This window comes from Phalacrocorax aristotelis, chromosome W, assembly GCF_949628215.1.
Source record: "Phalacrocorax aristotelis chromosome W, bGulAri2.1, whole genome shotgun sequence".
In the NCBI taxonomy this organism is placed as follows: Eukaryota; Metazoa; Chordata; class Aves; order Suliformes; family Phalacrocoracidae; genus Phalacrocorax; species Phalacrocorax aristotelis.
The window spans coordinates 24,791,630-24,814,831 of record NC_134310.1 but is presented as its reverse complement, the minus strand read 5'-3'; the positions used below and the strand labels follow the sequence as shown (position 1 = coordinate 24,814,831).

General features: G+C 44.9%; 1 protein-coding gene across 1 annotated transcript in view; it reads left to right on the top strand.

Moving 5' to 3' along the window:
* The first annotated feature begins 2,504 nt into the window (after positions 1 to 2,504).
* The window catches only part of LOC142049378 (Golgi phosphoprotein 3-like), a 38,624-nt gene continuing 17,926 nt past the window's right edge, over positions 2,505 to 23,202 (top strand). The window contains exon 1 of the mRNA XM_075077044.1: positions 2,505 to 3,217. Coding sequence (XP_074933145.1) covers positions 3,005 to 3,217 — 213 coding nt within the window. The 5' untranslated portion in view covers positions 2,505 to 3,004. The remainder of the gene's footprint in view (positions 3,218 to 23,202) is intronic.

The following is a 23,202-nucleotide window of genomic DNA, read 5'->3' as shown; positions in this document are numbered from 1 at the left end:
ACTTATTAAGCTGTCTATCTCAACCCATGAGTTTTCTCACTTCTGCTCTTCTGATGCTCTCCCTCACACTGGAGCAGGAGTGAGCGGCTGTGTGGTGCTTAGCTGACAGCTGGGGTTAAACTGCAACACCGGGTTAATTACATGTCCGTGATCTTGATTGTAATCCTCAGCAAAAGATCCAAGTGGCTCATATAGGACTAAATTAATAAAGATTTGCATATAATTACTACTCAGAAAAGACATTTCCAGAAAATAGATCTTGTAATGGTATTGTGGTGATATATGCTTTTATTTTTACCCAGTATTATCCTGTACATTATTAATGATGACTTTGGGTATAATATTTCATTTGTAGTTTAGAATAATTGGTAGCATTGAAATGTATCTTAGCAAGATAAGTATGTATCTTAGGTCGGAGCAAGGTGACCTACAAGGAATGTGACATAAAGAACAGACATATGGGCTCAAGGATGAAAAGGAACTAAGGATAAAGACAAAGAGATAAGAAGAGGCTTGTTACCACTAAATTAGCATTTCTAAGGCCAAAGATTATCCGACATATGAAAGGCCGGAAAGCAAACAACAACCAAACTAGATAAGACCAGTACTATGGTTTGGCAGATATAGAAGAAGAAAAAGGTGAAAAATTGAAGTGAGGAGGACTATTGGCCTTCCTCCCCTCGACCACCAGAGAAGACCCCCAGGATCAACAGTCTGCGCAAAGAGGAAGGACTGTATGTTAATAAGTTCTCGAAGTCTCCACCTTTTACTTTACATATGTATATCCCCTTCATAATTATGTATTTGTATGTGTATTTAAGTCCTGCCAATGAGTTTTGAGGTATGCACGTTAGGAGGAGAGATCCCCTGTGCATCCGGTGCCGTGAATAAAGAATGCCTGCCTTTTAACACTGCATTGGTGTTACAAGGTTTATTAACGATTTTGGTAACAGTGGTATCTCTTCTTCATGCAAATGCTTATTTGATAAAAGTAACAGTGATGTTATATCCTTAAGCTTTGGTTTGGTATTTGACCTGGTACAGCAAAACATTTTAATTAAAGAAATTAGAAAGATAAAAAAATCAGAATGTCACACAGTAAGTAGACTGTGAATAACTAGCAGGCCTCAAAACAGAGGAGGAACAATCTGCAAACACTTGTGTGATTCAGATCCCCCAGGGATCAGTTTTGTCTGTCTGCTATTCTTTTTTATCAATGATCTTGAAGAGGCTATACTGAATTATCACCAAGTCACATTAGCAGATTATGCAAGAATTGGGGCTGTGGGAAATAATGGAGTGACTTACAAAGTGACTTGTAGTTCTTGGTAAACCTGGTGCACCTAAAAAAAAATATTTATATAATTATTGATATCTTAGATACATGTTAAATATATATATATATTTTAAATATCTATGTATATCTCCATATGGCCAAATGCAATATCCTAATTATGGACTGAAAAGTATAGGCCATCCTTGCATCTTCAGCACCATTATTCTGCAATACAATACACTACCTGGAAACATATATAGGATTTAGCCTTGATACGTAGTTTTGAGTTTTTGGTGTGCCATGCTCAAAAGGGCTAAAGGTTTGAAAAGATGCTGTCACCGAAATCGGGAATAAACCTCGTAACACCAATGTAGTGTTAAAAGGCAGGCTTTCTTTATTCACGGCGCCGGATGCACGGGGGATCGCTCCTCCTAACGTGCATACCTTACACACTTTTCCCTTGTGATTTATATAGACCAAAAATATACATATTAATCTTATCCATACATATTCGATATTATTATCTTCGGTGATTGGCACAAACTTGCTCGCTTCACATGTAAATTATTGCACAGGCTCAGTTGTCCTTTCCCATTGTTCTCTTTTGAGTAGGTGGTATTACTTGGGTCAGTGGTCCGTGAGTCGATGGTCACAATCTCCCCCTGCCGGAATTACCTTTTACCTACTTGGTTCTTAATCTTGGCAGTCCTGGTCAGTTTTCTCAGTCCACTACACAAAACCACACTTTGTCATCCTTTTCTGACAGAAGCACATTGTCTATTGTTTCGTTCACAGTAATGATTACCTAGGGACTAAAATACAGATCAACAGATACACTGATTTGTACACTCCATGTTCCCATAATATAACAACATCCCTGGTTGATTAATTTCATCACTTTAGTTACAATGCCTCATCGACAGCAGAGCTGAAGGACTCCATTTATTCAGTTTAAAGTAAAGACTGTTAAGAGCTCCATGTGCTCACCTGAGCATATAAATAAATAAATATGAAGATATATTCCTGCGGAGGCTGCACGAGGAAACAGACATGGTGTTGGGGCTAAAAATGAAATGAAGCAGACTTAAGGGTGTAAATAAGGCACTTTTAAATAAAAAAAAAATATTAATTTAAGAGTGCACTACCCAACCCCTGGGTTATGCCATGGCATGCACCGGCCGGCCCCCCTCCCTCCGCTCTGCCCTGAGTGTTGGATTAACCGTCCTCCACAGCCCCGGGTAACAGTTAATAACAAACCAACAACGGCCAGCACCGCCCGTACTCCCTGCGGCCGAGGGGACCGCATTCCCGGAGCGCCCCATCCCCACCTCCTGTCCCACAAAAGGCTCCTCCCGCCCGCGGCCTTTTCCGGCCTCTCGCCCCCGCCTAACTGCGGCTACATCCTCCGCTGACATCAGCTCGTGCCGCCATATTAGAGGAGAAGCTGCCTCCGCCAAGCGTGGCTATTGCGGGGGGAGGGGGGGAGGGGAAGGGAAGAGGGGAAGAGAGGGGGACGGGAAGAGAGGGGGACGTCGGCTTTTACTGTCTCTGCTTCCGCCTCCCTTGCTGCGGCCGAGCTCTACTCTCCAAGGCTCCTTCCGGCTGGCTGCTGCCCCGGTGCGGATACGGCAGAGGCAGGAGCGGCTCCCGTCCCTTCTTCTCCCCTCCTGAACTGTCGTCAAGCTCTCCTCCTCACGTTTGGCCTTTGCTCTCCCGCCGCCTCCAGCCATGACTTCTCTGACCCAGCGCAGTTCCGGCCTGGTGCAGCGTAGGACTGAGGCCTCCCGCGGCGCTGCCGCCGATAAGGAGCGGGGAGTGGGGGGAGGCCCAGAGGATGAAGGCCGCCGGGACGAGCCCGGCGACGATGAGAAGGGCGACTCCAAGGAAACGCGACTCACCCTCATGGAAGAGGTGCTGCTCCTGGGCCTCAAGGACCGTGAGGTGCGGATGGGGCCGTGGCGGTGAGGCTGGGGCGGGCCGAGGTGAGGGGCGCTGGGAAGGGAGTGGCTGAGGAGTCCCAGTGGTGCTGGGGGGACCCTGGGGAGGGTGTGCACGAAGGGACACCGGTTCTTCGGGGGTTTATAGAGGTTGTTGATGGGGAAAGGGAGCCTCAGTGGCGCTAGAGTGCGGGTGGGATGGGGGCAAGGACGCTGCTTGGTGAATGTTTCTGTGGGGTTGGGGCAGAGGCGTTGCTGGGGTCGGGGACTGATGTTGCTAGGGGTAGGAGCGCATGCTGGAACAGGCTCGGGATTTTGGAGGAGGTGGGGAAGGTGCTTGGTTGTTGGATGAGAGGGAACCTGGTGGAGATTTTGGATCACCCTTTGGATGTAGGGCTCGCAGAGGGGCTTTGAGATGCTACAAACATTAAAGAAGGCAATGTAAGGCTTGGGGGAAGATGAGGACCTGGAGTCTCTGACAGTATCGGTGGTTGATTTGGAGGCCCTGGTCAGACCTGTGATATCTATACTCACCCATAGCTCTAATGTGGGAGCCTTGTCTACTTCTATGTATTTTGTCAGACACAAATGTATGGTACTTAGGGATTCTCAGGTGCTTTAAGATGCTCAGCAGCTGTTTTTAATAAGACTAACACATGTTAAAAATGCCTTAAACTTTTTTGGGAGATATGTTTGACGAAAATGGGCCTTGAATAATGAGAACTGTGTAAAAATGAGGAAATGGCATGATTATGTAATTCTGTGTTTTTACTGAATTTATAGCTTAATTGGGTGTCATGATACTCTGAATAACAGTCACTGAGAAAGGTATACTTCTACCAGTGTGCTGGATTTTTTGTTTCATTTGAAAGAGGTAATCAATATAAAAAGAACTTACACTAGAGAGTCAGTCCTGTCACTTTAGTTTGATATGGTGTTTGGCAAAGCACAATATGCTTTTAGATAGGAGTTTATTTCAGATATAAATTATACAGTTGTGGTTCAGCCTCAGTCGGCAACTAAACACCAGGCAGCCGCTCGCACACTCCCCCCACCCCTGTGGGATGGGAAAGAGAATCGGAAGAGCAAAAGAACTTGTGGGTTGAGATAAGCACAGTTTAATAAATACAATAAAAATAATAATTATAATAATTATGATTATGATAATAATAACAACAATAATAAAATACAATGGAAAAGGAAAAGGAAAAAAAAGGGAAAAACCAGAAACGCAAATGACACAGCCGCTCACCACCCACCGATCGACGCTGCCTGTCCCCGAGCTGTGATTGCTGCCTCCCTCCCCTGGCAAGCTCCTCCCAGTTAACATACTGGGCATGATGTTACATGATACGGAGTATCACTTTGGTCAGTTTGAATCTGCTCTCTTAGCTGTGCCCCCTCCCTTCCCAGCTTCTTGTGCACCTGGCAGAGCATGGGAAGCTAGAAAAGTCCTTGACTAGTATAAGCACTACCCAGCAGCAACCAAAACATCTGTGTGTTATCAACATTGTTTTCATACGAAGTCCAAAGCACAGCACTATGCCAGCTAGAGTGAACAAAATTAACTCTATCCCAGCTAAAACCATGACAGTATCCACCCCTTATTCCATATCATGTACATCATGCTCAGGTCCCATACTATACAATTTCAGTAACCCCTACCTGCCTTCTCATCCTTTAATAGAATATACAGATTTCATTTATCATTCCCCTAGTCTATGGACCACCCCTGTAAAATGTCCGTAAAATATCCATTGAGTTAATTTAGTCTATGATTTTGGTTCCATCTATTGTACGATTCTTTCAGAGATGTGGGGTGTGTAGTGCTGGATTGTTGCATGCTGAAGTCAGTCCTCGTTCCATCACCACTGCACTTTGCTTGGTTCAGTGAAAGTTCATTTTTTATTAATTTGGGAGATTCCCACCATGATACTGTTGATATGGCATATAGCAACCATAGTAGTGATGACATACAACATTAGATAGCAATTAACAGCATACCATTCTATTCATTGGCTGTTTTCACCCAAAATTAAATCTCCTTGAGGTACACACTGGACTCCACCATCCTCCTGCATCACCCACCAAGTGCACTCAGGTCCTTGAGCAAAAGCAATCCCACGAATGGGTTTGCCTTTGCCTGAGGCAGGAAGAACCCAGACTGTTTTGCCCAGCATACTTTTTGTGTGCATTACAGGGACTCTGTCCCCTTCCATAGTACGTATGGGTTGTGATTGGGCAGGGCCAGCTCGATTGGCAGACCCCCTTGTGTTGACTAACCAGGTGGCTTTTGCTAAATGTCTATCCCAGTGCCTGAATGTTCCAACCCCATTGCTCTCAGTGTAGTTTTTAACAGTCCGTTGTACTGTTCAATTTTTCCAGAGGCTGGTGCATGATAGGGGATGTGATACACCCACTCAATACTGTGCTCTTTGGCCCAGGTGTCTATGAGGTTGTTTCGGAAATGAATCTCGTTGTCTGACTTGGTTCTCTCTGGGGTGCCATGTCTCCACAGGACTTGTTTTTTGAGACCCAGGATAGTGTTCCGGGCAGTGGCGTGGGGGACAGGATATGTTTCCAGCCAGCCAGTCATTGTTTCTACCATTGTAAGTGCATGGTGCTTGCCTTGATGGGTTTGTGGGAGTGTGATATAGTCAATCTGCCAAGCCTCCCCATATTTATATTTCAGCCGTTGTCCCTCGTACCACATAGGCTTTACCTGCTTCGCTTGCTTGATTGCAGCACATGTTTCACATTTGTGGATAACCTGTGCAGTAGCGTCCATGGTCAAGTCCACCCCTCGATCACGAGCCTACCTGTATGTTGCATCTCTCCCTTGATGGCCTGAGGTGTCATGGGCCCACTGAGCTAGAAATAGTTCACCCTTATGTTGCCAGTCCAGATCCACCTCAGCCACTTCAATCTTGGCAGCCTGATCCACCTGCTGGTTGTTCCAATGTTCTTCAGTGCCACGACTCTTAGGGACGTGAGCATCCACGTGATATACTTTCACAGCCAGATTCTCTACCCGGGCAGCAATATCTTGCCACAGTGTGGCAACCCAAATGGGTTTGCCTCTGTGCTGCCAGTTGCTCTGCTTCCACTGCTGTAACCAGCCCCACAGGGCATTTGCCACCATCCAGGAGTCAGTATAGAGATAGAGCACTGGCCACTTTTCCTTTTCGGCAATGTCAAAGGCCAGCTGGATGGCCTTTAGCTCTGCAAACTGGTTCGTTTCACCTTTTCCTTCAGCAGTTTCTGCTACTTGTCGTGTAGGACTCCATACAGCAGCCTTCCATCTCCGGTGCTTTCCCACAAGGCGACAGGACCCATCAGTGAACAGGGCATACTGCTTTTCATGTTCTGGCAGTTTGTTATAGAGTGGGGCTTCTTCAGCACGTGTGACCTCCTCCTCCTCTGGTGATATTCCAGAGTCTTTGCCTCCTGGCCAGTCCATGATCACTTCTGAGATTCCTGGGCGACTGGGGTTTCCTACTCGAGCCCGCTGGGTGATCAGTGCAACCCATTTACTCCACGTAGCATCAGTTGCATGGTGTGTAGAGGGGACGTTTCCTTTGAACATCCAGCCCAGCACCGGCAGTCGGGGTGCCAGGAGCAGCTGTGCTTCAGTACCAACCACTTCTGAAGCAGCTCGGACCCCTTCATATGCTGCCAATATCTCTTTTTCAGTTGGAGTGTAGCGGGCTTTGGACCCTCTGTATCCCTGACTCCAGAACCCTAGGGGTTGACCTTGGGTCTCCCCCTAGTGCTTTCTGCCAGAGTCCCCAGGTAGGGCCATTCTCCCCGGCTGCAGTGTAGAGCACGTTTTTTATATCTTGTCCTGCCCAGACTGGCCCAAGGGCTACTGCATGGACTGTCTCCTGTTTAATCTGTTTGTGGAGAGCAACATCTTGTTTAATAAAAATGGCATAGAAATATTTCCTGTTTAATCTGTTCAAAGGTCTGTTGTCCCTCACGGCCCCATTTGAAATAGTTCTTTTTCCGGGTCACTTGATAGAGAGGGCTTACAATCAGACTGTAATCTGGAATATGCTTTCTCCAAAAACCCACTGCGCCCAAGAAACCTTGTGTTTCCTTTTTGCTAGTTGGTGGAGACATGGCTGCTGTTTTGTTGATCACATCCATTGGAATCTGATGACGACCATCTTGCCATTTGATTCCTAAGAACTGGATCTCTTGTGCGGGTCCCTTTACTTTGTTTTACGGCAAAGCCAGCCTTCAGAAGGATTTGGACTATCTTCTTCCTTTCTCAAAAACTTCAGCTGTATTGCCCCATACGATGATGTCATCCATGTATTGTAGGTGTTCGGGAGCTCCACCTTGTTCCAATGCATTATGGATCAGTCCATGGCAAATGGTAGGACTGTGTTTCCACCCCTGGGGCAGTCGGTTCCAGGTGTACTGGACACCCCCCCAAGTAAAAGCAAACTGTGGCCTGCACTCTGCTGCCAGTGGGATTGAGAAGAATGCATTAGCGATATCATTTGTGGCATACCACTTGGCTGCCTTTGACTCCAGTTCGTATTGAAGTTCTAGCATATCCAGTACGGCAGCACTCAGTGGCGGCGTGACTTTGCTCAGGCCACAATAGTCTACTGTTGGTCTCCACTCACCATTAGACTTCTGCACTGCCCATATGGGACTGTTAAAGGGTGAGTGGGTCTTACTGATGACTCCTTGGCTCCTCAGTCGGTGAATGAGCTCATGGATGGGAATCAGGGAGTCTCGGTTGGTGCGATATTGCTGCCGGTGCACTGTTGCTGTAGTGATCGGCACCTGTTGTTCTTTGACCTTCAGCAACCTGCAACAGAAGGGTCCTTTGAGAGGCTAGGTAAGGTAGACAGATGTTTAATTTCATCTGTCTCCAAGGCAGCTCACTTCGGCCTCCAATACAGTTAGCTCCTGGGTTCCCCCTGTCACTCCAGCAATACTTATGGGTTCTGCCCCTATATAGTTTGATGGCATTAAGGTGCACTGTGCACCGGTGTCCACTAAAGCTTTATACTTCTCTGGGTCAGATGTGCCAGGCCATCGGATCTGCACAGTCCAGTAAACCTGGTTATCCCTTTCCTCCACCTGGCTGGAGGCAGGGCCACTTTATTCTTGATCGTAGTATTCGTCACTCACTTCCTGTAAATATGAATCGCTAGTGTCTCTATTAAGGTCAGACAGAAAACCAGCGCTTCTGCTCCTCTGTCTGGGGAATTGCTTACTGGAAACTGGAGCAGCAGCTTTCCTGGAGAAACCCCCCTGATTGTTTTCCCTTGCAGCTCACGTACCCGTGTGTCATGATCCACTGTTGGGTTGCACAATTTGGCAGAAGTTGAGCCCCCTTGCTTTCTAACCAACCTCAGATAATTCTAGGTGGCTAGGGGCGGCTGGGCTTAACTTCTGAGCGATGTTCAATTGGATGTGTTTTCGTGACCAGGTTTGTTGTATTCTCGGGAACAGAATTAAGACTCAAAACGGAGTCAAGTGCCTAGTCACTTTATTTGGCCGTCAACAAGTATGCAAGAGAAAAGGAGAGAAAGATGAAAAAAAGGAAAAAGAGAGCTATTGTAACTCTTACTCTTTCTACCACCATGGATCTGCGGCGTCCCATCAGTCCGATATATCTTCAGTCCGGTGGGGGAACTTTCCAACTGGTCTCTGCTGGTTCTGCCTTTTATAGCATTGTCCTGTTGCATAGTCAATGAGCTGTTTTGCATAGCCACACCTCCCACTCGGCAGTGGGGCGCACGCGCAGTATCATCACTAGAGGGTGCTTGACGGTTCCAGAGGGTTCCAGGGGGTCCAAGCCCCCCTCCCATATGTTGTAAGATGACCCTGGGGCCAGGCGCATGTGCAGAGGAGTGGGCCTATGTGCTCTGAGACAACAAGGTATAGGTATATACCTATGTTCCTGTTGGGTAGAACCTCCTCAGTTGCCGTCGTGGTGAAGCCTTGGTAGTCAAGCCATTCTGCCGACAATGTTGAGACAAGTTTCTAGTCCCTTACACCGTGCCTCTAGGGTCGAGGTAGGTTTTCCATCGCACTTCATGTCCTCTCCGTGGTCACTCAGGTAAAACCATAGGGGGCCCTGTGGTGTGTATCCTCTCTTTTGAGCAAAGGGACACTTATTCCTAATGGCTGAGATACTGGTCCATACTGGTGGGGAGTAGAACATCCTCTTCGAGCTGGTGCACCTTCTGGGACAGTGTCTCCACAGCTGAGATGAGGGAGGAAGAGAGATTTGCTTTGTAATCCCAGAGTCTATTAATCAACTCCGCCACTGTTGGTGCCTCGATGTCTTTCCAGGACATTATTGCCAATGAGTACCCATGTGTTGATGGTGCACTCTGTACAAACTTCCACCACATGGGTTGTGTGCACTGGGCTTCATCTGGATCTTTGGATGACTGTTGATCGTCCAGGTCACTATAAATCACCTCAAGCACGGCTAATTCCCTCAGGTACTGGATACCTTTCTCCATGGCCATCCATTTTCCTAGGCGAAATACAGTATCTTCTTTGAAGGGGTACCTTTCTCTCACACCTGACAGGAGTTGCCTCCAGAGGCTGAGGGCTTGTGTTCCTTTTCCAATTGGTTTGTCAACGCCCCCTTCCCTAGAGAGGGATCCCAGTTGTTTGGCATCCTTCCCCTCTAATTCCAGACTACTGGCCCCATTATCCAAGCATCGGAGCAGCCAGGTGACAATGCGCTCACCTGAACGACGGCCAAAACCTTTGCGTATATCCCGCAACTCACTCAAGGATAGGGATCGGGTAGTTTCCATTTCTTGTACGAGTTTCTTGTACCTGGTGGCCTTCTATGACAAAGTGACTTGCCTGGCTGACATGGGGCGGGCAGTGGACGTTGTCTACCTGGACTGCTCCAAGGCCTTTGATACGGTCCCCCACAGTCTCCTCCTGGAGAAATTGATGTGTTATGGCCTAGACAAGTGGTCTGTGCAGTGGGTGGGGAACTGGCTGACAGGGCACACCCAAAGGGTGGTGATAAATAGCTCTTTCTCAAACTGGCAACCTGTCACTAGTGGAGTCCCCCAGGGATTGATATTGGGCCCAATGTTATTCAACATCTTTATAAGTGATCTGGATACCGGCATCAAGTGTAGCCTGATGAAGTTTGCAGGTGACACCAAGTTGAGTGGGGGAGTAGACACTCCGGAAGGGAGAGCTGCTCTGCAGGGAGATCTGGATAGGCTGGAGGAGTAGGCCAGCAAGAACCTTATGAAGCTCAACACGGACAAGTGTAAGGTCCTGCACCTGGGAAAACATAATCCGGGATTGCAGCACAGACTGGGATCCACCTGGCTGGAGAGCAGCTCTGTGGAAAGGGACCTGGGGGTCCTGGTGGACAGAAAGCTCAACATGAGCAAACAGTGTGCTGCTGCAGCCAAGGCGGCCAACAAGATGCTTGGTTGCATCAAAAAGGGCATTGCCAGCAGAGAGAAAGAAGTCATTATCCCACTCTACTCAGCGCCTGTCAGGCCACACCTGGAGTACTGTGTACAGTTCTGGTCCCCACTGTACAAAAAGGATGTGGACAGGCTGGAAGGGGTCCAGAGAAGGGCCACCAAGGTGATCAAAGGACTGGGAAGCCTGCCATATGAGGATAGACTGGGAGAGCTGGGTTTGTTCAGCCTTGAGAAAAGGAGGCTTAGAGGGGATCTCATCACCATGTACCAGTACTTAAAGGGCAGCTACAAAGAAGATGGAGACTCCCTTTTTACACAGAGTCACATGGAGAGGACAAGGGGGAATGGACACAAATTGCTCTTGGGGAGATTCTGATTGGACACGAGAGGAAAATTTTTCACAGTGAGGCCAGTCAACCATTGGAATAATCTCCCCAGGGAAGTGGTTGACTTGGTCACGTTGGACACCTTCAACAGTTGTCTGGACAGGGTGCTGGGCCATCTTGTTTAGACTGCTCTTCCTAGAAAGGTTGGACTAGATGATCCCTGAGGTCCCTTCCAACCTGTGATGCTGTGATGCTTCCTGTTCATCCTCCTCTTCTTGTGATGGCCCTGGTTCTTCATAATCTCTTTCTAAACGAGTTGACTTTCTCTTCCAAGATTTCTTCTTGAGTATAGGGGCGACTGATACTGGCATGGGTTGGTCCTTTGATTTAGCTGCAATGCTTGTCACTGGGGTTGGAGTAGCTGCAGTATCTGTCGTGGGGGCTTGAGTGGCCATTGTGCTTCTCACTTTCCTTGTCTTTTTCTTTTTACATCCAGAGGCCTTCTCTTCCCCTTGGGGGTACTGAGGTGTGTTAAACAGGGCTCAGTAGGCATGAGCCAGGCCCCAGCACATTGCAGTGATTTGTAACTCTCTGGAATTGCCAGGGTGACAACATAGTTTCTCCAAATAGTCTACTAATTTTTCAGGAGTGAAATCTCAAGACACTGGGGGTGCCCACCGTCTTAGGCATTTGCCCATACTATCCCACATACCCTGCCATGCATAGCTGTCGAGCCTTGGGGCAGATCTCTGTTTGATATTCTTAAATTGCTTATTAACCTTAGACAGAACTGACACTGTCTGTCAAAGCAATACCACCAAATGTATCTTAACTACCCAAGGATGTTCAAGATACTGAATACCAACAGATGTATATTAACTACCTGAGAGTGCAATAGCCTGTTGCTATAGGAGTAAAAAACACCAAAATAAAATACTTTGCTGTATTAGGTTAAAAGTAGTATTGCAGTAGGATAGGTCAAAGCCACAGCAATAGGGAGGATATTCTGTAGAAGTACTGATGCATCTGAGGTCATCGCTTCCAAAAGAAGGGAGTGATAAATCTTAAGCTAGCTTATTTAAAATTGACAGCTAAGAGATGAGTACAGGTTGGTTTGTTCATTACAGCTCTTATAGACGTCTTATAACTCAGTCCCATAGAAAAGTGAAAGGTTGCTAGGTGGCTGTGCTCTATAACTGATGCTCCATTTAAGTTTTTTTTTACCTGTATGGGTTTTTATGGTTGGGGTTGGGTTTTTTGTTTGTGTGTTTTTCTTTTCTGTGTTTTTTTTTCTCCTCCTTTTTGGAGTTCTCCCGGTACAAGTTGGGAATCTATTAAAATGCAGCAGTGCACACAGCTGTTCCTGTCCTCTGTACAATGTGCCATGACTAAACAAATTGAAGCAGCTATAGAGACATGGCACCTACTTTTGTAGTTCAGATAATTATATTTAGTAAGATAAAATACTTATTTGATCTGTAACTAATTCCTTATTTGCTGAAAGAAAACTCACGTAAAGTATGCCAAAATAATTGTCATGTACTGCAGTCTGCTGCAACAGTAAATATTTCTGGGTTTGTTTATGCTTTTGCTGGTGAAAACTAAAATGTCATTTTTTGAGAGTGAAGTAATGATAAATCACTTTGTGAGGTACAGAAATTCTCTTGGATCTTTGCTTACTCATGTTGGGCTTTCAGAAACTTTACTTATTGCTTTAGGTTTAGTGTTATGGCGTAGCTTTTTGTCTGAATAGTTCATGTGAAGGTTTCCAGCTTATGATACTTTTTGTTGTATTGAAATAAATTATTAGGGAGCCAGTTTGCCTGCTTCAGATGTGCTGTTTTGTGTTGATCAGATTAGTGCTAAAATGTAGTTTCTTTATTTTTCTTACAAATCTGAGTAGCTGGATTTGTTACTGAATTTTATATTTTAATCCTAAAGAGATTTTTCTGAAAGGTGAAATAGGAATTTTGAAAACATTCAAAATACAGGTGGCATTTTCCGTGATCTTAAGATTTAGCTTTGTGAAATTCATATTATGATGCAGAAGTCTGGGATTTTTTGCCTGTGTAACAAATTACCGAGTTAGTCATCTTTGTATCTTTTTAGTATCTCTTTTTTTTTTCTTTTTTTCCTCCCCCCAAAGTTTCAGCAACAGCCTGAATGTCAACTCAAAAGCTCCCAAATGTTGCTGGAAAACTTCTGAGACAAATGAGTAAAACATGAAGAGGCATCTACTGTCCTTGACAAAGGTGTGCTTTTTCTCAAATCATAGAATCGTTTAGGTTGGAAAAGACCTTTAAGATCATCGAATCCAACTGTAAACCTAACACTGCCAAGCCCACCACTAAACCATGTCCCGAAGCACCCTGTCTACAGTCTTTTAAATACATCCAGGGATGGTGGCTCAACTGCTTCCCTGGGTAAAATGTTCAGGGCCTAATAACAACAAAGTATGTAATGTCTGTGATGAAAAATTCTTTCATAGTTGTCTACCTTTTTGGTCTCTTTTTATTTCATGTCCATATATAAACTACAGGCTAGCAGAAGATAGGCGGTGTGGGAGGAGGAGTACCAAACTTCTGTGTGCTACAAGATGCAGTAAAGTGCCTCTTTACTGTGCTGCTGAGTAAAACCTGCTTTTGGGCTCTTTGGAGGACAACATGCTGATTTGGAAGCAGCACTTTGGATACAAGTTGACTTTGTGTTGAAATAGCGTTTATATTTCATGGTTCTGCATGCAGCTAGTGTGGTTATCCCTACTCTTACAGCATGGCTAATTGGTAATCTATATTATTTATTCATTGATTGCTTCTAGTGTAGCGTAGTCCCTTCTTTCATGTCAAGCTGCCTAGTGTAGGACAAAGTTATATTATTGCAGGTGTTCTTTGATACTAAAGTGGCTCAAGTACTGCAGCGCTTATCTCAATTAGTTAAGCTATGGTAATGGACCTTCTTTGCAATGCTAAATTGACCAGGCTAAGTGTTACAGTTACAGTGCCACAGTTAAGTATTACTTCCCCCCTTCCCTGTGTTAAACAGAGCTTGGTAGGCATGGACCAGGCCCCAGCACATTGCAGTGATTTATATCTCTCTGGAATTGCCTGGGTGACAACATACTTCCTCCAAATGTTCTACTAATTATTCAGGATTCTGCACTTGTTCAGGGGCGAAGTCCCAATACACTGGGGGTGCCCACCATCCTAGGTATTTGCCTGTACTGTCCCACATGCGCTGCCACCCATAGCTATCGACCCTTGGGGCAGATCTCTGGATGATATTCTTAAATTGCTTATTAACCTTAGACAAAACTGAAACAGTCTGCCCAAGAAATAACAGATGTATCTTAACTACCCAAGGATGCTCTCAAGATACTGAAAAGTTGTTCTAATGAAGGAGGAGACATTATACAAGATGGTAGCTAAGGTGCCATTCTGTATTTCTTTCATATAAAACCTCTCAGGGGAGGAGGTATAATTGCTAATTGCCTCCATGAGGTGGTACCCAAAGCACAGTAATGGCTTCCATGCAAGACCTAAATAACCGATAATGGTCAAGGCCAGTGTTTTAGTAACAAATCTCCTAGGCAAAACATCTCTAATCACTGCAGGGCACAGCAAACTACAAAAACCAACAGCTATCTTTAACAGGCACAGCAAAAACAGGAGCATGGTGTAGATCTGATAAACTAATATGGAGAAACAGATGAATCAGTGCTGTGACCAGCAACTGTTATTATCTCAAACCCTTTGTGCCCCACATTGGGCAACAAAAAGGGCTGTTGTGGTTTAGCCCCAGTCAGCAACTAAACACCACACAGCGGCTCGCTCACTCCCCCCACCCCTGTGGGTTGGGGGAGAAAATCGGAAGGGCCAAAGTAAAAAAAACTTGTGGGTTGAGAGAAGAACAGTTTAATAACTAAAATAAAACAGTAATAATAATATAATGAAAAAGAAAATAACGAGAGAGAGGTGAAACCTTGGGAAAAGGGAAGAAACCCAAACAACAAGTGTTGCAACTGCCAACTACTGGCTGACTGATGCTGCCGGTCCCTGAGCCGTGATCTCTACTTCCCCCAGCCAACTCCCCCCAGTTAATATACTGAGCATGACATCATATGTTATGGACTATCCCTTTGGCCAGTTTGGATCAGCTCTCTGGGCTGTGCCCTCTCCCCTCCTGGCTTCTTGTGTACCTGGCAGAGCATGGGAAGCTGGAGAAGTCCTTAAGTAATGTAAGCACTACCTAACACACAGATGTTTTAGTTGTTGCTATCAACATTGTTTTCATACTAAGTCCAAAGTGCACAGCACTAGGCCAGCTACAGTGAAGAAAATTAACTCTATGCCAGCTAAAACCATGACAGATTGTTAATTTTACATTTCTCTATATTACTAGATGCCAGTCAGCTGTATAGAATCGTTAAGGTTGGAAAAGATGTCTAGGATAATCCAGTCCAACAGTTAACCCAACAGCACCATGCCTCCTAAGCCATGCCCTGAAGTGCTGCGTCTACATGTTTAACACCTCCAGGGATGGTGACTCCACCACCTCTCTAAACAGCCTGTTCCAATGCCAGACCACTCTTTCAGTAAAGGCATTTTTCCTAATATCCAATCTAAACCTCCCCTGATGCAGCTTGAAGCCATTTCCTCTTGTTCTATCACTAGTACCTTGGGAAAAGAGGCCAACACCCACCTCACTACAATCTCCTTTCAGGTAGTTGTAGAGTGATAAGGTCTCCCCTCAGCCTCCTCTTCTCCAGACTAAACCACCCCAGCTCCCTCAACCTCTCCTCATAAGACCTGCACGCCAGACCCTTCACCAGCTTTGTTGCCCTTCTTTGGACACGCTCCAGCAACCCAATGTCCTCCTTGTAGCGAGGGGCCCAAAACTGAACACAGTATTTGAGGTGTGGCCTCACCAGTGGTGAGTATAGGGGCATGATCACTTCCCTACTCCTGCTGGCCACAATATTCCTGATACAAGCCAGGATGTCGTTGGCTGCCTTGGCCACCTGGGCACACTGCTGGCTCATGTTCAGCTGGCTGTCAACCAGCACCCCCAGGTCCTTCTGCACTGGGCAGCTTTCCAGCCACTCTTCCCCAAGCCTGTAGTGTTGCATGGATTTGTTGTGACCAAAGTGCAGGACCTGGCACTTGGCCTTGTTGAACCTCATACAATTGGCCTTGGCCCATTGATCCAGCTTTCTCCTCATCCTTGGTGGCAATGTTTCCCTCCGTGTCCAGTAGAGGATGGAGATTCTCTTTGCTTCTCTTTTTGTTGTTAACGTATTTGTAAAAACATTTTTGTTATCCCTTACAACAGTGGCCACATTGAGTTCTAGCTGGGCTTTTGCTTGCCTAATTTTCTGTCTGGAAGACCTAACAAGGTCTCTCTACTCTTCCTGAGTTGCCTGCCCCTTCTTCCAATTGTGGTAAACACTCCTTTTTTTTCCTGAGTGCCAGCAAAAGCTCCCTGTTCAGCCAGGCCGGTTGTCTTCCCCGCCGGTTTGTCTTGTGGAACTTGAGGACAGCCTGCTACTGTGCCTTTAAGACTTCCTTCTTGAAGAAAGCCCAGTCTTCCTGGACTCCTTTGCCCTTCAGGACTTCCTCCCAAGGGACTCTCCCAACCAGTGCCCTGAACAGGCCAAAGTCTGCCCTCCGCAAGTCTGTGGTAGTGGTTCTGCTGACACACACCACCCCACCCCCACCCCCCACCCCCCCCGCCTTCTTACTTCACCAAGGATTGAGAACTCAATCATATCCTGGTCGCTAAGCCCAAGACAGCCTCCGACCACCACATCTCCCACCAGTCCTTCTCTGTTTGTGAACAAGCGGTCAAGCGAGGCACCTCCCCTGGTAGGCTCTGTGAGGAAGTTGTCTTCCACACACTCCAGGAATGTCCTAGACTGTTTCTTCTCTGCTGTGTTGTATTTCCAGCAGACATCTGGTAAATTGAAGTCCCCCACTAGAACAAGGGCAACCAATTGTGATACTTCCTCCAGCTGCTTGTAGAACACTTCATCTACCTCTTCATCCTGGTTGGGTGGTCTATAACAGATTCCCAGCAGGATATCTGCCTTGTTGGTCTTCCCCCTCATCCTTACCCATAAGCACTCAACCATATCATCACAATTGCTAAGCTCTATGCAGTCGAAGCACTCCCTAATATACAGGGTCACACTGCCTCTCCTTCCTTGCCTATCCCTTCTGAAGAGCTTATAGACATCCACTGCAGCACTCCAGTCATAAGAGTCATCTCACCATGTCTCTGTGATGGCAACTAAATCATAGATATCCCTCTGCACGATGGCTTCCAGCTCCTCCTGTTTTTACCCATGCTGTGTGCATTGGTGTAGATGCACTTGAGCTGGGCTATTGGTTTCACCCCCAACCCTGGCACACCACCCCTAGGGTTCTTTCTAGTGGGCCTGGCTATATCCCCCTCCCCCTCTAATGATACCTTAAGCATTATGTCCTTTGTGTTTTCTGAGCAGATTGTGCTCATGAATGGCTTCAGCATAGGTAGCCCAATAACGTATGATTTTTTTAAAATTTGGTTTTTGAGCTTTTTATCCCAAAGACTAACTGAATAGTTCTAACTGTAACTATTCAGGTTGTGAAAACTATTCAAGTTTTGAAATAAGTTTTTTCCATTGAAGTGTGGGTTATCACTGAAGGGGATGCTGATGCTCTTGCCTTTTGCTATCTGTCCCAGCCATGTTACCTCCCTTTTCCATGCTGCCTCTGCTATTTGTTCATCTTCTCAGTGAATCAGGTGAAGAGACTGATCATTAGTTTTCAGACAGGCCATGTTCTCATCTAGTTGACTGCACAAATGCTACTGTGACATCAAGAGAGATAGCAGCAACGTGCTGCGATGGGGTGAAAAAATAAATACTTTGTTTTCAGCAGCAGTTCATGCTTTGTTGGACTGCATTCTCGGTTTTAGCCCTCAAATGGCTAAAAATGAAGACATGGGGGAGGACGTACCTTCTCAAGATACATGATTTTTTGCATGATTAAAATGATATGCTGTGGCATTGATTTGAAAGGTCAGTAAAACTGAAATTAGCCTCTTGAAGGAAGAATAGTTGAAGTGGTATGCAGAAAGCAGTGGTTCAAGAGAGATGCTTATGCTGTGAAAGTAATTAAACACTGGGATGTCATTTTGTCTTCATTTTCTTTTCCTGCTTTCCCCCCCGGTGTTTCTCTCTGCCACTTTAAGTACCTCTAAGAAAAGATACCTGAATTTATTTATATATAAAACATGAGTCGTTTTCTCAGTATTGAGATAACTACTCAAAGCAAGCATTCAGGTATTCTCACTTCATGACATATGCTATGTAAATGTCAGAAGTAAGCAGGCTCTTTGCCAATTGTGCTATGCAACATGAAAATCAGCCTCACACATATCACTTATACCAGCAGACTACTCAGTTTGCTTCACCTAACTCTACAAATGACTTAAACTGACTTTCAAAGTTCTTCCGAATTCCATATTTGCGTGCGTTAGTCCATCTCAGGCTATACATCTGTTGACAACTCTTTCTTGTCATTTTCATCTTAAAAGTAGAACTGAACCTTGTATGTTTTACAGGTCTCTAAGTTGTATTTTTATTATGCTGGCATGTAAATTTTGTGAGGGTGATTAATGAGACCTGGAGATAATTGCCCTCAGTAGTTTACCATGATGCCAGCAGGCACAGAATATTTTCCAGTATGTTTGTCATCTGTGTTTTCTGAGAACATACCATAGAAATAGTCTGCCATATATCAGAAAGAATAGATGGCAAGGAAGAAACCATTGTTTGGGAAAGCTAGATAGTTATGTATAAACAAAACAATAGTTTTATGTCTCAGAGCTTTTATATTGCTACCACTGACACAGTATTTGAATGTGATCCATGCAGGAGTAATAGCAAACTCCAGCAGAGTTCAAGAAGTCTAGTTTTTCCTGTCTTTCAGCATCCAAGTAGAGCTGGCTGAAATTTTTCTTCTGAAATATTCTTCTAATGGAGAACAGGCTACCTGTAAATTGAGAATTTACTGTTTGCTGAAGTGAAAGCTTTCTCTAACCTAGGTTGTACTTCCTAGCTGAGAAACCCTGAAGTTAGGGGTTTCATGTCTTCTTGATAGACTGTCAGATATATTGACTCAGAGCTAGGACTTTCAGACTCCTCAGGAGCTGTAATTGTTGTCTGTCTTGGCTTTCTGTTACTTTCAAGGTTGGCCAGCTCCCCTTCTGATAGGGCTACCATGGCTAAGAAGGGTTAAAACAACATCTTATTTCTACTGTCTCTAAATGAAGTTTCAGAAATTGCATTCTTTACGAAGTTTTGAAGTATTTTTGTTTGCGTCTGTCATGGTGTAGCACCAGTCAGCAACTAAACACCATGCAGCTGCTCGCTCACTCCCCCCTGGTGGGATGGGGGAGAGAATCAGAAGGGTAAAAGTGAGGAAACTCATGGGTTGAGATAAAGACAGTTTAATAGGTAAAGCAAAAGCTGCGAGTGGAAGCAAAGCAAAAGCAAAACAAGGAATTCATTCACTACTTCCCATCGTCAGGCAGGTACCTGTTCAGCTGTCTCCAGGAAAGCAGGGCTCCATCATGCGTAACGGTTACTTGGGAAGACAAACACCATAACTCCGAACGTCCCCTCCTTCTTCCCCCAGCTTTATATACTGAGCATGATGTCATATGGTATGGAATATCCCGTTGGTCAGTTTGGGTAAGCTGTCCTGGCTGTGCCCCCTCCCAGCTGCTTGTGCACCTGGCAGAGCATGGGAAGTCCTTGACTAGTGTAAGCACTACTTAGCAACAACTAAGACATCTCTGCATTATCACCACTGTCTCCAGAACAAATCCAAAACATAGCCCCATACTAGGTAATATGAAGAAAATTAACTCTATCCCAGCTGAAACCAGGACAGTGTCTTTCATAAAAGAAGAATTTGGATTTTCCTGAGAACCAGGAATTCAGGGTTTTGGTTAACTCTGGTGATGTTTCTCCTTCAGAAGGTTCCCCTTTGGTTTATTTCAGTTTGGTTACAATAGATCTTTTGTTTTGCTTTTAAGCAGAGGGTGCTAGGTGAGGGTTTAAGTACTATTAAGTCTGAATGTAAAATGAAAAGGCATTTAGAAAGAGAAGTATAGACTGGGCAGTGTTACATGCGTTATCTCAGAGGACCTCTGCTGTTGTGGTTCTTCATAAATGTAAATTGAGTCTGAGGGCCAAGACTTTGACCTAACACTGACCTCTAATTCTGAATATGAGTCTGTGTGGATCTGAGGATGGGCCTGAGGGGCCTGCTGTTGCTAAAATAAATAAATATTTAATTTTCTTTTATGTTGAGCAGGCTATTGTAAACCTCAGTTATCTTCACATACTATTACATGGCTTTATGATGCTTTTTTGAAAGACTTACAAAGCTGATTTCTATTTGCCATGGTTCTGTGGTCGGTAAAGTAATCTATAATAGCTTGAGACTCACTGGGTTAGATCAGGAAATGCATTGACAGCCACAGTCTATTATGGCATACTGTAGAAGGTTCTGTAAACAGATGGCCTTAACAAAGTAAGTTAAACACATCATTTTTTTTATTACCATGTGTGTATATTGAAGCCTCAGTGCTGGAACTCTGAAAGTGTTTCTTTTCCTTTCTTTTGAAACAGATATTTTCATGGATTGTTCACTCTTTCCCACCCTTTTCTGGTCCGTGCTAGGTATAGTAGAACTTCTACTCTCCTAACAGGAGTTAACTGAAAATTAGAGAGAGAATGTATATTTCTGTAGTGGGAAGAGATTTTTAGTAACTGGAGTGGTGTCCCTCAGGGGTCTGTACTGTGACCATTACTGTTTAATATCTTCATCAATGACATAGTGGGATTGAGCGCACCCATAGCAAGTTTGCAGATAACACCAAGCGAAGTGATGCAGTTGACACACCAGAAGGGCAGGATGTCATCCAGAGGGACCTAGATAACCTCAAGAAGTAGACTAATGTTAACCTCATGAAACTCAACAAGGCCAAGTGCACCTGCACCTGGGTTGGGGCAACCCCCAGTATCAATACAGGCTGGGGGATGAAGGGATTGAGAGCAGCCCTGCAGAGAAGGACTTGGGGCTACTGGTGGATGAAAAGCTGGACATGAGCCAACAATGTGCGCTTGCAGCCCAGAAGGCCAACCATATCCTGGCCCGCATCAAAATAAGCATGGCCAGCAGATCGAGGGAGGTGATTCTGCCCCTCTACTCTGCTCTGGTGAGACCCCACCTGGAGTACTGTGTTCAGCTCTGGGGTCCTCAGTACAAGAAGGACATGGACCTGTTGGAGTGGGTCCAGAGGAGGGCCACAAAAATGATCCACGTGCTGGAGCACCTCTCCTGTGAAGAAAGGCTGAGAGAGTTGGGGTTGTTCAGGCTGGAGAAGAGAAGGCTGCGGGGAGACTTTATTGTGGCCTTCCGGTACTTAAAGGGGGTTTATAGGAAGGATGGGGACAACCTCTTTAGGTCAGCAAGCAGTCCTTGTGACAGGACAAGGGGTAATGGCTTTAAACTAAAGGAGGGCAGATTTAGACTGGATATAATGAAAAATTTTTTTACAATGAGAGTGGTGAAACACTGGAACAGGTTGCCCAGAGACGTGGTACATGCCCAGTCCCTGGAAATATTCAAGGTCAGGTTGGATGATGCTCTGAGCAACCTGATCTAGTTGAAGATATCCCTGCTCACTGCAGGGGGATTGGACTAGATCGCCTCTAAAGGTCCTTTCCAACCCAAACCTTTCTATGATTCTTATGGGTAAAACAAAGTAAGTATTCTGAAGTAAAACATTACATGGCCTCATAAGTGAGAGTTTTGTCCTCATTTTTATGAAGGAAGAAATTTTTTTTTAACCTTTGCTCTGTAATCCATTAAAGAGACTTTCTCAAGATTTTGAAGTGTGTAATGACTATAAATGTGAAATGGCATCTGCAATTTAATGTTAGTTTTTGCACTGCTACTGCTGGGTGGCTTTAATTTGTACTTGGGATAGAGAAATGTCAGGGTTTTAGCTGGGACAGAGTTACTTTTCTTCACTGCAGCTAGCATAGTGCTGTGCTTTGGACTTAGTATGAAAACAATGTTGATAACACACCGAGGTTTTGGTTGTTGCTAGGTAGTGCTTATACTAGTCAAGGACTTTTCCAACTTCCCATGCTCTGCCGGGTACACAAGAAGCCAGGAGGGGAGGGGGCACAGCTAAAAGAGCAGATTAAAACTGGCCAAAGGGATAGTCCATATTATGTGACATCATGCCCAGTATGTTAACTGGGAGGAGCTGGCCGGGGGAGGGCGACAGTTGCGGCTTGGGGACCAGTGGCATCGGTCGGTGGGTGGTGAGCAGTTGCATCACTTGTTGTTTGGGTTTTTTTTTCCCTCCTCCCGAAGTTTCATATCTCTCTCTTGTTATTTTCTTTTTCATTATATTACTACTATTATTATTGTTATTGTTGTTTTATTTTAAGCTGTTCTTTTCTCAATCCATGAGTTTTCTTACTTTGGCCCTTCTGATTCTCTCCCCCATCCCACAGGGGTGGGGGGAGTGAGCGAGCGGCTGTGTGGTGTTTAGTTGCTGGCTGGGGCTGAACCACAAGAAGAAAATACTAAACTTTTTTTTTTTAAATAGAACTGGCTTGACAATTGCCTGGAAGCCGAGTAGAACAATGTAAGAGGTAGCTGAATTACTGCTCCATGAAGGTTGGCTGTTTTATGCTTAAGTGAGATGATTTTGAAGTTTCATGCAAGTTCTTAAAGCAGCATCGACTGTGTAGAAATTGCTAACATACTTGGCTCTGATCCTTGCCAAATACCTTCACGTAGTCTGGTCATGTTAGAATATTCTCATTCTGATTGTTTACGTACTTAGTAAATTATAGTGGTCATTACTGCAGTACCTTTTGGGATTAGAGGTGGAGAAAGTGGTGTCTTATCTGTCTTTAAAAAAAAAAATTTTTACGAATGATCTTTGACTTATGAAAACTCTTCATTAACTTATGAATTTTAAATATCCAAAATTTTAAATTTTGAGTGTTTTGAAAAACTGGAAATCAATGTGATCTGTAGAAGTGTACTTTAATACTTTTGCAATAGCTCTTATTCTGTAGTACTTAGTACTGAGTGATTCAACAAAATATTTGAATAGCCAGCAAATTCAGAATGCTATGGTGTTGT